A 16,496-nucleotide genomic window follows, 5' to 3' on the forward strand; every position below is an offset into this window, starting at 1 on the left:
GAAATTTAAAATAAGATTTTTCGTTTATTTGTTAAGTTGAGTTTTTTTTTTAATAACATGAATTATATTTCGTATATATAAATACAAATATGTGTAACTCTTATCACCAGAGCTCCCACCACATAACATACACCAACATTCTTAAACCTAAATCAATTGGATCAAAATGAATTCAATTATTGCAATGCAAAAGCCTCCACCTGACTTCCTGAATTCAGCACCACCGTCTCCGGCGTCGTTGGAGCCCCCAATCGCACCCACTCCCTGGGAAGCCCCGCATCCTTCCTGGCCGACTGGATGGCGTGCTGCATGGCGAAGAGCACTCCGACGGCCAGGCACAAGGCGGGTTCCCCTGTGGCCTTGGATCGCATGAAGCCCACCGGGTTGGGACTCTTCTGCAGCAGCTCGATGCGGAAGTCGATCGGAATGTCCTTGGCCCCAGGTGGGTGGTAGTTCCAGGTGCGGTTCGTGAGGATCCGACCCGTCTGGCGGTCGTAGACCAGCAGTTCGGTGAGGTAGTAGCCCAAACCCATCACGAAGGCCCCTTCCACTTGACCCACATCGATGTGCGGACTCAGGCTCTCTCCGGCGTCCTCCAGGATGTCCACCCGACGGATCAGATGATTACCTGTTAGGATGTCCACTTCCAGTTCGGTTAGACTCAGCCCGTAGATGTTGTAGTTGGGTATGTCGCCCAACTTGTACGATTCCGTGGCCACGAGGAAGACGGACTGCAAATAGGCAGCTTGGAGCACCTGCAGCCAGGTGGCATTGGCTCCAAGTCGTTCCTTTACCGGAGCCAGTCGTTTGTTGAGGGTGTCGCAGGCCTTTCGCACCGCCAATCCCACCATCTCGCTGGTCATCGAGTTGGCCGTCAGCATGGAGTTGGCTCCACTGACCGTGTTACTGGCCTCCACTCGCACCTGGTCCAGAGGAACTCCGAGCACGAGGGCCGCCACCTGGGCCGCCTTGGTGTTCACCCCCTGACCGATCTCAATGCCTCCATGCGAAAGCACCACCGATCCGTCCTCGTGGTAAATGGCCACCGTAACAGGATAGTTCAAACCCACGGTCGTGTTCAGCGGGAAGCTCATCAGCGCCAATCCAATACCACGTTTGCGCCAACGGTTTTGGGAGTTGAACAGATTGATTTGAGTCCGACGCTTGCGGTACTCTGTTGAAGCTAGAAATCTGGGCAGGAGTTGCACCATTTTGCTTCCAGGCTGAAGATTAACCAGACGAACATCCGCGGGATCTAGTTGGCAAGTGAAGGCGATATGCTCCACGGCGGTTTCGGTCATGGCAATGCCTGCAGATGGTAAAAACAAATCATTTGTATTGTCTATTATAAAGTAAAAATTTATGAATTTAAGGAAACAATAAAAACTGTTCATTATGTTGTAGAATAATATGTAAGCATAACTTTATTTGACTTACCCTCCGCCGTTCCTGGAGCTCGGCACCAAGTAGAGCTGGGTGCATCTGTTCTGATGGCGTTGCCTTTAGCCCTAAAGTTCGAGTCGGTCAGGTTGTAAACATTTCGAAGGCTTGGCATTGTCAAAAAGTCCACGACATTCTCGTTGAGATTACAGCCGGCATCCTCGTAGTAGTTATTGGTCAGCATGATAATTGAGCCACTTGCGCGGGCTCGAAACTCATAATCTGAGCGGCAGGCCCAGCGTTTGCCGTTGCTCTCCATCATGGACTCAATAGTCTGGACAAATCTGGCAGGTCTTCTTAGTTTTGATGCCACCAAGGCCGCGGCACAGGCCACCATGTTGCACCTGGTGACCTTCGCTCCATAGGCTCCGCCCACTCGTCTAACTTGCAGTTGAATGGAGTTCACACTTACGCCCAGCATTTTGGCAATGGCTCCCTGGGTGGCATCCATCCACTGGGTGGCACAGAACACCTGCAGAATATTGTCCAGTGGCACCGCAATAGTCGTTTGCGGTTCCATGGTAAAGTGGTATTGCGATTCCAACTCTAGTATCCCCCGTCCAAGGACATCGCCAGGTGCAAGAGGGGGCAACTTTAGGGGTTCCACGTGATTATTCTTCGAGCACACAATCCGATCGGTTTGCTTTTCCGCCAGCACTTGGCTCATACTCGTGTAAATCTTCCCCTGATACCTCGCATATGTGACCACCACCAAAGTGGCGGCATAGACAGCTGTATCGTGGGTTAGAGCTGCAACTACTCCCAAAGGCTGATCGTAGTACTTCACCTGCCCAGCAGCAAAGAGCTCATCCACCTCGGGGGTGAACTGATCCACAGGAACAAAGTTGTTTGAGCCCGGTATATCCTTGGCCGAATAGAAGGCCAGTACCCCCTTGCATTGGAGGGCAGCGGAGGGATCGATCTGCACGATGGTGGCTCCAACTCGCTTGGCGGTCACAAATGCACAGTGCACGGCGTTTGAGGTGGTCAGCAGATCGTTCATGTAGGTGGCCTCGCCAGAGCATTGAATGAGACCTTCAAAAAAAACATTGTTATTAAATAAATTCATGTTTAAGAATTAGCATTACCTTCTAGCTTCTGTACAGGTTGCGTGACCGGATAGTTCTTCTTTATGGTCTCAAAGGTTTGGCTGCCCGAGGACAGAGGTCGCTCCAAAAGCAATCCCCCGGTGCGATAGCTATCTCGAACTCGCTCCTTGGGTGCAGTGCTCAACAGGAATTTGTAGAGCAAGGAGCAGGCCAGGATCTGTCGATATTCTGGGGAGGCTTCCGGTGGTCGTTCTTCGGGTTGAAGACTGGCCGGCAGTTGTTGAAAGATTTGGGCGACAGTGGCGGGATCGTAGAGATCCTTGCCGGGGAGCAGCTGCTCCACTTGCTCATCGTGGATGTAATCTGGTCGAATGTTGCCGAAACAAATGCGAGCAGAGCGCACAATCCTGCGCTGAATGTCCTGCCATTCGATGAGGAAGCCAGCATTTACATAGGCATGAACATTCTGTGCTCTTGGCAATATCTGTTATTTGAGAAACAAAGAAAATAACTAATATACCATTCAATGAATTGCATTACTTACCTTGTAAGATCTGAACAGGAATCTCTCCTTTGGATAGGCCTTGAGGATAAAGCCACCCAGCACCAGTTTGGGTGTTGTATCCCCGAGATAGGACAGCAGGGTCATAACCCTTTGGGTAGAGGGATTGTCGTAAACTAGGACATGCACATCCAAAGCTTCGAATGTGATGAACACATCAGAGGGAAATTCGAAATGCTGCTTCTTTATGCTAATGTTGCCCGCCAGTGTACCATTCTGTTAAAATATTAATAATCAGTAATAATCAGTCCCTAATTTAAAATTCTCGTAGTTTAATAAAGTCAGGACGAAAGACCAATAAAATATATTAAAGATTTCTTTAAATGTCAAGTTCAATTTTTTTCTGTGTGTCTTTAGCTACTTAAAATGATTTACTATCTTTGCTGTGAAAGTAAACTGAGTTTTTAAAGTTAGCTATAAGAGAGTTGTTTGGTTTTGACGGGAAATTGGTGAATGACAATAGACATTGAATTAATTTTACAAAAGTTAAGTAACTTTGCATTCTATTTTATAAATATATGATGGAGCTAAGTATATTTGATAATTATCGTAAGAATAATTGATCATCTAAATGTGAATGTAAATCTAAGAAGAAAGAGCATTCACATGTCTAAACTTCAATTATTTTCGGTTATCTTCGCTTTGTCAAACGACAAAACGAGTTTGTGGATTTATGGAGTGTTTTATACTCACATTTCGCACCGGTACATTGGCAATCAGGTTGAAGTGCTGCCACAATTGAGCGCAATACTCGAATCCAGGTCTCTTGGCGGCCAGCAGGAAAACCTGCATGGCATCGGTGAGAGTGACATTCCCGCCCAGCAGCAGTTGATCCGCCTCGATGCTGTACTGCCTCAGCTCCGGCACCAAGTTCACGTCGATAAAGTGCTTGATGTCCCTCGGTCGCCGGTAAACTCCGTGGGCCGTGTTCCCTGCCACCAGGATGTAAAGTTCTCCGTTTCCCACCTGACCCAGGGCCGAGAAGAGCTCCGCCAGCGACTTGGGCCAGTACCAGTGGCTCCCACTTTGATCCCTCAGCGGAGGTCTCGAGCAGCTGCCCTTGCAGGACTGTCCAGTCCTTGGGCAGAGCAGCTCGAAGGAGTCCTCTATGTCCACGCACTCGGGGGGAACCTCAATGGTGCTGTCCACCGCGAAGGACTTCATGGCATCCAGGATGGGGCGATAGCCAGTGCAGCGGCAGAGGTTCCCACCGAACGCATCCTCCACCTGGGACATGCTCACCTGGCCACCATGCTGCTCCAGAAGTCCGTACATGTTCATCACGAATCCGGGAGTACAGTAGCCACACTGAGTGCCATTCATCTGCGCCAGTCGCTTCTGGATCGGATGGTAGCCGCTAACTTGGTTGCCCAGTCCCTCGTCCGTCATGATATCCACATCGTCACAGGTGTTCAGGAGCGTCAGGCACTGTGTTTGAAACCAATAATAATAGTATATACTTATGAAAACCACTACTTATTTTAAGAGACTAAAATTATTAACTCAAAGTAAACTTTCAGTTTTTGATTGGTTTGGTGATCAAGCTTTGAGGTCTGTTGCTTACCGAGTTGGCTGCCCGCGACTGCACCTCCTGGGAGACAGGGTGGCGCCTGCGGATGACGCAGACGCAGGAGCCGCATCCGCCCTCCAGGCACATGTACTTGGTGGCCGTCAGGTGCAGGTGCTCCCGGAGAAAGGCGTTGAGGGTGGTGTCCGGGGCGTAGTCCGCCGCCTGCACCTCATAGGGGAATCCATTCACATTGAACTTGATGCTCATCGCTGCAGAGTCGTCGATATGAATGGAGATATTTTGGCCAAGCGTTTCTTTTTCAAATCGCAGCTGAAACCAGATTACCCGTTAATAAGGCCAAACGGGTTCTAGCTGATTAAAGTGCCATCAAAGCGGACACTGTGCGAAATTTTGCACTGTGATAGTCGTATTTTTACTGTTTGATTAATGTATTAAAGTATAATGGCAATCTCCTAAAGCATGAAAAATAAATATAACATTTTAAAGCTAATAAAATTCAATGCTAAATTTTCCTCAGTGCAAAAGTTTTCTTATGCAAAAATATTTTCTTGATTAAATATAAAATAGATCACAAAGTGTTATAAAGTCACATATGAATGATAAACTTATCTGGTAAATTATTAATGGATATGATATAGTCTTAACATATTCCGATCGCATTTCAAAAATATTTCGCAAAATAAATGTCAATGTCACTAATGCTTGCAATTAAACAACAAAGTAGTAAAGTATTGATAATTGTATATATTTTAAACATACATGTAGCATAACAAATATAAGTATAAAAATGTTCCAAAAATTCACCCAATCAGAGATCTACTTAAGTCTAAAACCGGCTGCTTCGTGTCCTGCGTTGAGCACCATCGTTTCCGGAGTTGTGGGAGCTCCTAAGCGCACCCACTCCCGGGGAAGCCCCGCATCCTGGCGGGCTGAATCCAAAGCCTGTCGCAGGGCGAAAACCACACTCACAGCCAAACAGCATGGTGGCTCTCCAGTAGCCTTGGACCTCATAAACCCAGCTCCAGTCGGATTAGGTTTCTGGATCAGCTCAATGCGGAAATCGATGGGAATATCCTTGGCCCCCGGCGGCTTGTAGTTCCAGGTTCGGTTGGTCAACAGGCGACCTGTCTCCCTGTCGTAGACCAACTGTTCACTCATCCAGTAACCCAGACACATAACAAAGGCCCCCTCGATCTGTCCAATATCTATGTACGGACTCAAGCTCTCTCCTGCATCCTCCAGGATATCAACCCGTTTGATCTGACTGTTTCCAGTAAGCACATCCAACTCTATTTCGGTTAGAGCCAGGCCGTAAATATGATAGTTCTCCATATCGCCCTCTTTGTAGTGATCCGAGGCGATCAGGTTGATGGACTTATCAAAGGCAGCCTTCACGGTGTCCACCCAACTGGCATCCTTCTTCTTCACCGGCTGCAAACGAGTGTTGAGGGTCTCGCAAGCCTTACGAACCGCATAGCACAGACTTTCACTTCCCACAGCTCCTCCGGTGACCATTGAATTGGCTCCATTAATGGTGTCAGAGGATTCCACCTTGACAAAACTTAAATCGACTCCTAGGGTATAGGCAGCCACCTGGGCCACTTTTGTGTTCATACCTATAAATGGAATAGAAAGTCAATCAAAGTACATATGTACCAGCCCATTAGACTTACCCTGCCCCATTTCGATGCCTCCATGGGTAACCACAACTGTGCCATCCACATGATAGATTGCCACTGTAGCCGGATACTGTCCAAAGTAGAAGATGGGATAGTCCATTACTGCCAGTCCAAGGCCCCGTTTCGTCCATCGATTCTTGGCATTATGCGACTCGATCTCCTTCTTTCTCTGCGCATATTCCCTGGACTCTAAGAATTGAGGAAGCAATTCTGATATCTTATTTCCAGCTGGTATGTTTGCCAGTCGCACTTCGGCAGGATCTTTCTGGACTTCGAAAGCAACATGCTCAACTATGTTCTCCATCATGGCGATTCCCTCCACGGAACCCGGAGCCCGGCACCAGGTGGAACTGGGGGCATCAGTGAGCACGGCATTGCCGTTGTTTCTAAAGTTCTCTCCAGTTAGGTCATAGCAATTAGTGGCCGTGAAGGTCGAGTGACCCTCTATGGGGCTTTCATTGGGACTCCATCCAGCGTCCTCGTAGAAATCATTCGTCAAGCCCACAATCTTGCCATTGGACTTAACATGACAGTGATAGTCGGAGCGACAGGCCCATCGCTTGCCATTACAATCCATCATGGACTCCAGAGATTGGACGAAGCGAACGGGGCGATTTAGCTTATAGGCAGCTAGTGAAGCAGCACAGGCCACTTGGTTACCACGAGATATCTTCGATCCATAGCCACCTCCCAATCTGCGGACCTTCAGTTAAAAGCGTAGGGTATCTTTATGCGATCAGTAGTAAAGTGAACCTTACCTGTAACTGCACATCCTTAGCCTTCACCTGGAGCATATGAGCAATCACGGACTGAGTGTGATCCATCCATTGGGTGGCCGAGAAGATCTTCAGTCCATCCTCAAAGGGAATGGCCACAGTTGTCTGGGGCTCCATGGTAAAGTGATACTGCAGACCCATCTCGAAGATTCCCCTCACATCTTTATCAGGTTTATCCGTGAATTTGATCTTCTTTGAGTCCGAATTGGACACAGGCACAATGCGAGATGAGTCCGGGGTAGAAGATGCAAATACATCTCCCAAGCTCGGAAGCAACTTAAAGTCCGCGCTGGGATTGCTGTAGCTGATCCTCACCAGCTTCGTTGCCCGCTGAGCTTGGTCAACAGTCAGAGCCACGACTACTCCCGCTGGCTGTTCCGAATGGCGCACCAGTCCCGAGCAGAAGATCTCCTCTGCTTCGTACCCAAAACTGGGCTCACAGAAGGTGTTCGTTCCGGGAATGTCCTTTGCGGAGTAAAAGGCCACCACTCCAGGTTGCCTGAGTGCTTCCGAGGCATCGATCAGATCAATGGTGGCTCCCACTTTGGTGGCCCCCACGAAAGCACAGTGCAATGTGTTGGAGGTGGTCAGGACATCGTTCATGTAGGTGGCCTCCCCTGAGCATTGGATCATTCCCTCCACCTTTTCCACAGCCTGGGTGACTGGGTAGTTTTTCTTCTGGGTCTGGAATACTTGCAGACCAGAGGAGAGTGGTCGCAGTAGGATCTGCCCTCCACTTCGGAACTTCTCACCAACATCCTCCTCGGGAGCGTGTTTGAGGAGGAACTTGTAGAGAAGTCCACAGGCCAACTTGGAGCGATAGATAGGACTGGCATCGGGTAGCACCTCGTCTGGCTTAATCAGGTCCTCCAATTTGGTGAATGTCTGCTTCACTAAATTGCTTTCATAGGGATTCTGTCCCACCAGCAATTTTTCCACAACTGTAGCGTGTACAAAATCTGGCCGAATTCCCCCGAAGCAAATGCGTGCAGACTTCACCTTGGACTCAGTTTCCAATTCTAGGAGAAAAGCCGCGTTGACATAAGCATGGGCATTCTGGGCACGAGGCATGATCTGTGGAGGGGTCGTTTTGTTAGGGATAGAATTTTAAGTCTGAAAAGATTTCATACCTTATAGGAGTCGTAAATATATTTATCCTTCGGATAAGCAGGAAGTATAAAGGCCTTTAGCAACAGCTTCCTATCATTTGTGCTTAGATATTCAGACAGGGACATTTCCTTCTCTTCGGTAGCATTTTTCAAGGCCAGAACCTTAGCATCCAGGGCCTCAAAGGATATGAAGATGTCCGAAGGAAACTCGGGATGCTGCTTCTTAATCGAAATATTGCCAGCCAAAGTTCCAGACTGAAGGAATGGGGAATGAAAACAATATTCAAACTTTAAAGATCACCTCTACTCACGTTTCGCACTGGAACATTAGCAATCAGGTCGATATGATTCCACAGGACCTCCAAATACTCGAACCCTGGTTGCTTGGAAGTAGTGCGAAGGATTTCCATGGTCTGGGTCAGACTGAGATTAGCTCCCAACTTCAGTTGCTGCCCCTCGGAGCTGTGCTGATGCAGTTCCTCCACTCCGTGCACAGCGATGAAGTGCTTGATATCGATGGATCTGCGGTAGACTCCATGAGCCGTATTGCCAGCCACCAGCATGAACTCATCTGAATCCTTGACCTTGTCTAGGGCCGCAAAAAGCTCGGTCAGATTCTTGGGCCAGTGCCACTGACTTCCGTCCTCATAGACCAAAGTAGATGGGTGACAGCTGCCACTGCAGGGTTGCCCTGTCTTTGGACAGTTTCGAGCCTTCAGATCCTCAATATCCGCACACTCTGCTGGAATCTGAATGTTGCTGTCCACGGCAAAGGACTTCATGGCATCCAATATCGGACGGTAGCCAGTGCAGCGGCAGATGTTGCCGCCGAAGGAGTTCTCCACCTCCGTCATGCTGACCTTGCCATCGTTCTGTTCGAGTAACCCGTACATGTTCATCACGAATCCCGGCGAGCAGAAGCCGCACTGGGTGCCATTCATCTTGGCCAACCGCTTTTGGATTGGATTGTAGCCGGTGCGCTGATTTCCCAGTCCCTCGGCGGTCACGATCTCCAGCTGGGCACAGGTATTCAGCAGAGTGAGGCACTATGAAAAGGGGGATAATCATAAGAGATCGATTTGAGGGATTTAGGGGGATCTGATCCTACCGAATTGACAGCCCAGCTGCGCTTTCCATCGCGCACCACACAAATGCAGGCGCCACATCCCCCCTCCTGGCACATAAATTTGGTGGCCGTAAGTTGGGCATGCTCCCGGATAAAAGTGTTCAGCGTAATATCCGGAGCAAAATTGGTTAGATTCACTGCGGTGTAAAAGGGAAGATAAGAAGAGATGATGAGAGGTTGCGCACAAAAAGTTTATGAACAAAACCTGTCTGTTATTCCGTGAAAAAAAATAAACAATGGGAATAAAATTTGCACTCTAATTTGCTTTGCCGATTTTGTATATACCAAAATAATTGTAATTAATTTTAACCTTATTCAAGCTGGCTAACGCTTACAGCCGTGAATCTAGCGGAACTAATGATCTGCTTGGTTTTTTAGTAGACGCGTCGTAACACTTGCAAAAATAAACACCCACTTAACAACCGCAATTAACCATAGAACTTTGAAGATGAATGATATCTTGAGGATAAGGCATTGTTACACCATAGTAAATACTTTCCTCTTTAAATACTAGAATGTTCTTATTAATAAACATAGAAAAAATGTATATTTCACGCTTTTAATCGATTCCAACCATGATTAATTCAACTTACCTGCATACGACACTCCGTTGATTGTAAATTTCGTAGACATTCTGATAGATTTCTCAACAACAACAAGGCAACAAAGACTGAAATGTCAGCTTTTCAAATGTTTTCTATAAATAATTCAATTAGTTTTGACACTGGCTGAGGTTTTCCATTATTTTCCATTGGTTGCTTACTTTTGGCTCCGGTCGCTCCGAGTGCCGTTGCTCAACTGATCAAAAAATCGCGTCTTGGGCCCGTTCCCCGTTTTTTAGATTGCAATTTTCTCGGCCGCCGTAAACAAACAAAACGTTAGTTTCGACACACACATGCACACTCCGTGTGAGCTAACAACAATTTGAGTATATTTTCGAGCTTGACGATCGACGTTAATTGCAGTTTGGAGACTGGTTGCTCCTCGGTTGCGATTTCAGCTTGTTGCTTCGTCGGCCGATTTTGGCAGCTGTGAAGTAGTCACGATTTTTGCGGGAATAGCTAAAATAAAATCAGAAAAAAGGGGGCATAGATTCGGCATAAGAAAGCTTTGGATACCCTTCCAATATAAAGATTCAAATTTTTAAATAAAACGGGTTTGCTTTAAGCCATTTTAGATAGAACTACTAATTTTAATTCTTTGAAAACTATGTTTAAAATTAGGCAATGAATATTTTACCGTTAAACAAATAAACATTTAATAAATTGTTTAGAGATTTTTGTTACACCAAAAATAATAACATTGATCTGAAAACTGATACTACTCAACTCAAGGGTATTAAAAGGAACAATGAATGAAAAATAATATATCGCTGACGCAAAAAATAACTATTATCAGCCCATTGTTTAAATTAAGCATTTATTTTGATTGCATATGCTGAATTTTTGGGTGGGCTTCATGAGCACTACACTCATATTTATTTTTGCATTGTAGGCTATTATATTATATTCGACAATAGGCAGACTCTTTAATCTGCTTTTAATTTGCGTCGAACACCATAAAAAACAATAACAAAGAGCCAATACAAATCACGTGTACTCTAAAAATAAAAGAGAGTGTGAGATAAAAAAAAAAGAGAAGAGGGAAGCCGGCCGGCAAAACATATAAAATTTCCTCTCCCATTCTCACTATTAAATTTAAAAGCTCTCTGCTTTCCAAAAAATAAATAATTTTAAAAGCTTTGATGTGAAATAACTTTTAGCAAAATCTAGAAAATCAAGCTTTTTGGTGTCATTAATCATGTAGCAAAATGCTTTGCTGAATGAAATAATAAGCAAGATTAACAATCAAAAGAAAGAAGCAAACTAATATATTCTTGGAGCTGTTATGCTTAAAACACGATTATTTAGAAGTGTACCACTTTGAAATCGGATGTCTGAAAGAGAAATTGTGGGCTTAGAAGAGCAGGATTTAGTGCAGGAAAGGAAAGATTAAGGAATTTGACAAAAAATCGACCCAAAAATAAAAATTAAAGTGAAAACACAGATTTTTAGACGATTAAACCACAATCATTTCGAAGTATGCCTCTTTGAAATCTGAAGACTTTAAGAAAAGTTATGAACTAAGGTGTGCAGTTTTTAGAAACTTTTCTGCAAAGCCATTTTTAGAAAATTTTTAAAAGGGACGGACGGACAGATTTTTTTGGCTATATCGACTCTCCTGGTCATAATAGGGTTGAAAATGTGCCCTTCACTGCAAGGCAAAACTTTTGGCAAACAAGTGAAATATATTTTATAAATGAAAGCAAAAGTTTATTTGCATTGAAGCATATACATATTAGAATTGAAAAAGCAATGCTCACAATGGTAAGATCCTTTAAATAAATCTATTTCAACTTGAACTCCGCAACTTGGTGACCGGCATTGAGCAACAATGTCTCCGGCGTTGTGGGAGCCCCCAGGCGAAGCCATTCCCGAGGAAGTCCTGCATCCTGGCGGGCAGATTGCAGGGCCTGTTGCAAGGCGAATATCACGCTGACTGATAAACAGCAGGGTGGCTCTCCAGTGGCCTTCGAACCCATGAATCCTGCTCCACTGGGTCGCGGATTGTGCACCAACTCCACGCGGAAATCGATGGGAATATCCTTGGCACCCAGTGGCTTGTAGTTCCAGGTGCGGTTGGTCAGCAGTCGTCCGTTGTCGCCCTCGTAGATGAGCAGTTCGCTGAGCCAGTAGCCCAGACCCATCACAAAGGCACCCTCCACCTGGCCGACGTCTATCCAGGGACTCAGGCTCTCTCCCGCATCCTCCAGGATGTCCACCCGCCTGATCAGTATATTCCCGGTCAGCACATCCATCTCCACCTCGGAGAGAGCCAGTCCCAGGACATGATAGTTCTGCATGTCGCCGGTTTTGTAGTGATCCGAGGCTATAAGATTGATCAACTGGGCATTGGCTGCCTCCACGGTCTCCTCCCACGTGGCCTTGGCCTTCTTCACCGGCTTCAAACGAGCGTTGAGGGTCTCGCAGATCTTGCGCACCGCATAGCAGATACTCTCACTGCCGATGGCATAGCCGGTGACCATCGAGTTTGCCCCGTTGATGGTATCCGAGGACTCCACTTTGATGTAGCTCAAATCGATTCCCAGGGTATAGGCCGCCACTTGGGCTATCTTCGTATTCATACCTGTGTCGAAATGAAAGGGGAATCACTATAAAGGAAAATTTCAAGAAACCTGAATCTTTGTCTTACCCTGACCCATTTCGATGCCTCCATGGGTGACCACAACAGTGCCGTCCACATGGTAAATAGCCACTGTGGCCGGAAACTGACCAATGTAGATGACGGGAAAGTACATCGCGGACAAGCCCAATCCCCGCTTTTTCCAACGATTGTTGGCGTTGAACGTCTCGATTTCCTTTTTTCTGCCGTAATACTCCCTCGACTTTAGAAATTCTGGCATCAATGTAGCCATCTTACTCTTTTTGCTTATGTTAGCCAGTCGCACATCGGCTGGATCCTTCTGTATCTCAAATGCCACGTGCTCAATGATGTTCTCCATCATCGCAATACCCTCAACAGATCCGGGAGCTCGACACCAAGTCGAACTGGGGGCGTCTGTGAGTACGGCATGTCCACTCAGCTTGAAGTTACTGTCCGTAAACTCATAGCAATTAGCTGCTGTAAAGGTGGAATGTCCTTGGACAGGACTCTCGTTCGCATTCCAGCCGGCGTCCTCATAGAAATCGTTGGTGAGTCCCACAATCCTGCCATTGGACTTGACGTGACACTGATACTCAGAGCGACAAGCCCATCGCTTGCCATTGCAATCCATCATGGACTCCAGAGTTTGGACGAATCGAACAGGACGATTCAACTTGTGAGCAGCTAAGGCAGCAGCACAGGCCACCTGGTTTCCTCGGGAAATTTTGCACCCGTAGCCTCCTCCCAATCGTCGAACCTGTAATGAAAATTACTCAATGAATAAATCTAAATTCATCAAAATAATCTACATTACCTGTAATTGGACATTCTTGGCCTTCATCTGGAGCGTATGAGCAATCACAGACTGCGTCTGATCAATCCATTGGGTAGCCGAAAAGACCTTGAGGCCATCCTCGAAGGGAATAACCACCGTGGTCTGCGGCTCCATGGTAAAGTGGTACTGCAGACCCATCTCGAAAATGCCCCTCACTTCCAAATCAGGCTTGTCCGAAAGTTTGACATGCTGCAACTTTGAAATGGCCAAGGGCAGAATGCGAGCAGGATCTGGAGTTTCGCAGGAGAAAACATCTGTCAAGCTCGTCATCAACTTGAAGTCGGAGCGAAGGTTGCTGTAGCTGATCCTCACCAGCTTGGCAGCCCTTTGAGCCTGGTCAGCAGTTAGAGCCACCACTACTCCCGCTGGCTGTTCGGAGTAGCGCACCAGTCCCGAGCAGAAGATCTCCTCCGCCTCGTAGCCAAAACTGGGCTCACAAAAGGTGTTCGTTCCGGGAATATCCTTCGCAGTGTAGAAGGCCACCACTCCCAGGATTCTGGAGAGCTTCAGAGGCATCGATTTGATCGATGGTGGCCCCCACCTTGGTGGCACCTGCGAAGGCGCAGTAAACGGAGTTCGAGGTGGTCAGCACATCGTTCATATAGGTGGCCTCTCCGGAGCACTGGATCATGCCCTCCAGCTTCTGCACCGCTTGGGTTACTGGGTAGGTCTGCTTTTGGGTCGAAAAGAGCTGCAATCCGGAGGAGAGTGGTCGCTGGAGCAGCTCTCCCCCGCTTTTGAACTTCCCACTGACATCCGAGTCGGGGGCGTGTTTCAAGAGGAACTTGTAGAGCAGACCGCAGGCCAACTTGGATCGGTAGGCGGGACTGGCATCGGGCAGCACTTCATCCGGCTTGATCAGGGCCTCCAATTTGCTGAACGTCTGCTCCACCAGGTTGGATTCGTAGGGACTGTGTCCCACCATCAACTGTTCAATGTCTGAGGCGTGGACGAAATCTGGACGAATGCCTCCAAAACAAATACGAGCAGACTTCACCTTGGAGTCGGAATCTAATTCCACAAGGAATCCTGCGTTCACATAAGCATGCGCATTTTGGGCACGTGGCATTATCTGTAGGAAAGTAAATCTTTTTATTTAAATCGTTTACTAATAATTATTACCTTGAAAGAGTCGTATATATAGTTATCCTTTGGGTACGCAGGCAGTATAAATGCCTTGAGCAGAAGTTTTCTATCGGCATCTCCCAAAAATTCCATTAGTGAAATTTCCTTTTCGTCATTTGCACCTTTCATGACTACAACTTGTACATCCAGAGCTTCAAATGATATGAAAATATCGGATGGAAACTCGGGATGTTGTTTTTTAGTTGAAATATTGCCAGCTAAAGTGCCTGACTAAAATTGATAATATTAAAAGGAGTTACGAAATGGATGTACACTTACATTTCGAACGGGAACATTGGCCACCAGGTCGATGTGATTACACAGCACCTCAAGATACTCAAAACCTGATTGCTTAGAAGTAGAGCGAAGGATTTCCATGGTCTCGGTCAAACTAAGATTAGCTCCCAATGTCAATTTCTCTCTTTCAGAGCTATGTTGATGCAGTTCCTCCACTCCATTCAAATCGATAAAGTGTTTGATATCCGGGGATCGCCTGTAAACACCATGAGCCGTATTACCTCCAACCAGCATAAATTCATCTGATTCCTCGATATTGTCCATCGCCGCGAACAACTCCGCCAGTGAATTTGGCCAATACCACTGGGATCCATCCTCGTAGATTAGTTTTGACTGCCGACAGTTTCCCTTGCATGTTTTTCCCGACTTCGGACAGTTGCGAGCCTTGAGGTTCAGATCCTCCATATCCACACATTCCTTCGGAACCTCAATAGTGCTGTCCACCGCAAAGGACTTCATGGCATCCAAAATGGGACGATAGCCAGTGCAGCGACAAATGTTTCCCCCGAAGGAGTTCTCCACCTCCTCCATGGTCACCCTGCCGCCGTGCTGCTCCATCAGCCCGTACATGTTCATCACGAATCCCGGCGAGCAGAAGCCGCACTGGGTGCCATTCATCTTGGCCAGCCGCTTCTGAATCGGATGGTAGCCACTCATCTGGTTGCCCAGACCCTCGCAGGTAATGATCTCCAGCTGGGCACAGGTATTCAGCAGCTTGAGGCACTGGAAAGCGGTGGGAGAGGTTGGTTAGTGGTGGAGTGATTCGGCTGATCTCTGACCCACCGAATTCACTGTCCAGGTGCTCTTCCCATCGCTGACTGCACAGGCACAGGCCCCACATCCCCCCTCCAGGCACATGAACTTCGTGGCCGTAAGTTGGGCGTGCTCCCTGATGAAGGTGTTCAGAGTTATGTCCGGAGGGAGATCACTAAGGTTGACTGAGACATGGGATGGTTAAGTGATTGGAGGGCAGTTTATTTGCATCCTTCATTCTTTATCCTACCCGTATAAGGCTGTCCATTAATGGTAAATGTGGTGGACATTTTGCTTTAATTTTAAATTTAACAAATGATTTTTTTTTTTTTTTTTCACTTCTATCTGCAGTAACGTTGTCTGCTCAACTGACGCTTTCTGGTTCAAAACCTCCTAATATTGGATTCAGCCAACTATAGACTTATTCTATATTTGCCTTTGTCAACCACTAAATAAAGAATAATTTGCTAAAAATCATTATAAATTGCATTTTCTCGGTTTACTGATTTCAATTAACTTTTGTTGCGCTGTATTTTCCATTATTTGGTATACCGTTTAGCAGAGGTAACTTATTCCATTAACCATTTAAAGGGTGTTTAATACTTTTGTATAAAGGCTTAAATGCATTTGGGCATTTAGTCAAATTGAATTTTTGTGTTGCCAACATTTTTGTATATTCAGTTTTATTATGCACTTTTAATCCCTAACAAGCCTTAATGTTTTTCATTATTGGCTCTCTTATCGCCTTTCGGATTTTGTATCTTGACGCGACTTAATTAATTAAATACATGTTGCCTCCTCGTTGTTTCTCTTATTAACCCTGCCCAAAAGCGGAGGTGAAAAGAAGCCGAATAAAAACTGTCAACTCATTGGTAAATCATTTGTCAAAATATAAATCGATGTTTCCTTTCGGAGAACGGTTGGAACGGGTCAGCCACGAAAAAATGTTACATAATCATGCACAAAACATGCAGAACAAGAACCAATCCAACAACAAAGCAGCCGTTCCG

The 16,496-nt window shown here is 46.4% G+C and overlaps 3 protein-coding genes across 3 annotated transcripts; all 3 read right to left on the reverse strand.

Moving 5' to 3' along the window:
* Positions 1–176: 176 nt before the first annotated feature.
* Positions 177–4,828, reverse strand: LOC108050141 (indole-3-acetaldehyde oxidase). The gene is made up of 6 exons (XM_044458636.1): positions 4,616–4,828; positions 3,745–4,479; positions 3,034–3,267; positions 2,529–2,973; positions 1,438–2,475; positions 177–1,309 (listed from the first exon to the last, which is right to left on the reverse strand). The coding sequence occupies exons 1-6, from the start codon at positions 4,826–4,828 to the stop codon at positions 177–179; spliced, it is 3,798 nt and encodes a 1,265-aa protein (XP_044314571.1).
* Positions 4,829–5,306: 478 nt separating this feature from the next.
* Positions 5,307–10,135, reverse strand: LOC108050147 (abscisic-aldehyde oxidase). The gene is made up of 8 exons (XM_017131660.2): positions 10,036–10,135; positions 9,866–9,969; positions 9,255–9,409; positions 8,458–9,192; positions 8,168–8,401; positions 7,020–8,111; positions 6,256–6,964; positions 5,307–6,198 (listed from the first exon to the last, which is right to left on the reverse strand). The coding sequence occupies exons 2-8, from the start codon at positions 9,903–9,905 to the stop codon at positions 5,399–5,401; spliced, it is 3,765 nt and encodes a 1,254-aa protein (XP_016987149.1). The 5' UTR covers positions 9,906–9,969; positions 10,036–10,135; the 3' UTR covers positions 5,307–5,398.
* Positions 10,136–11,658: 1,523 nt separating this feature from the next.
* LOC108050142 (indole-3-acetaldehyde oxidase) lies at positions 11,659–15,822 on the reverse strand. The gene is given in 8 exon segments (XM_017131655.2): positions 11,659–12,458; positions 12,525–13,233; positions 13,291–13,800; positions 13,802–14,383; positions 14,434–14,667; positions 14,716–15,456; positions 15,517–15,671; positions 15,737–15,822. Coding segments are annotated over 8 exon segments (3,771 nt in total). The 5' UTR covers positions 15,777–15,822.
* Positions 15,823–16,496: the final 674 nt, after the last annotated feature.

This window comes from Drosophila rhopaloa, unplaced genomic scaffold, assembly GCF_018152115.1.
Source record: "Drosophila rhopaloa isolate 14029-0021.01 unplaced genomic scaffold, ASM1815211v1 contig_167, whole genome shotgun sequence".
Classification (NCBI taxonomy): domain Eukaryota; kingdom Metazoa; phylum Arthropoda; class Insecta; order Diptera; family Drosophilidae; genus Drosophila; species Drosophila rhopaloa.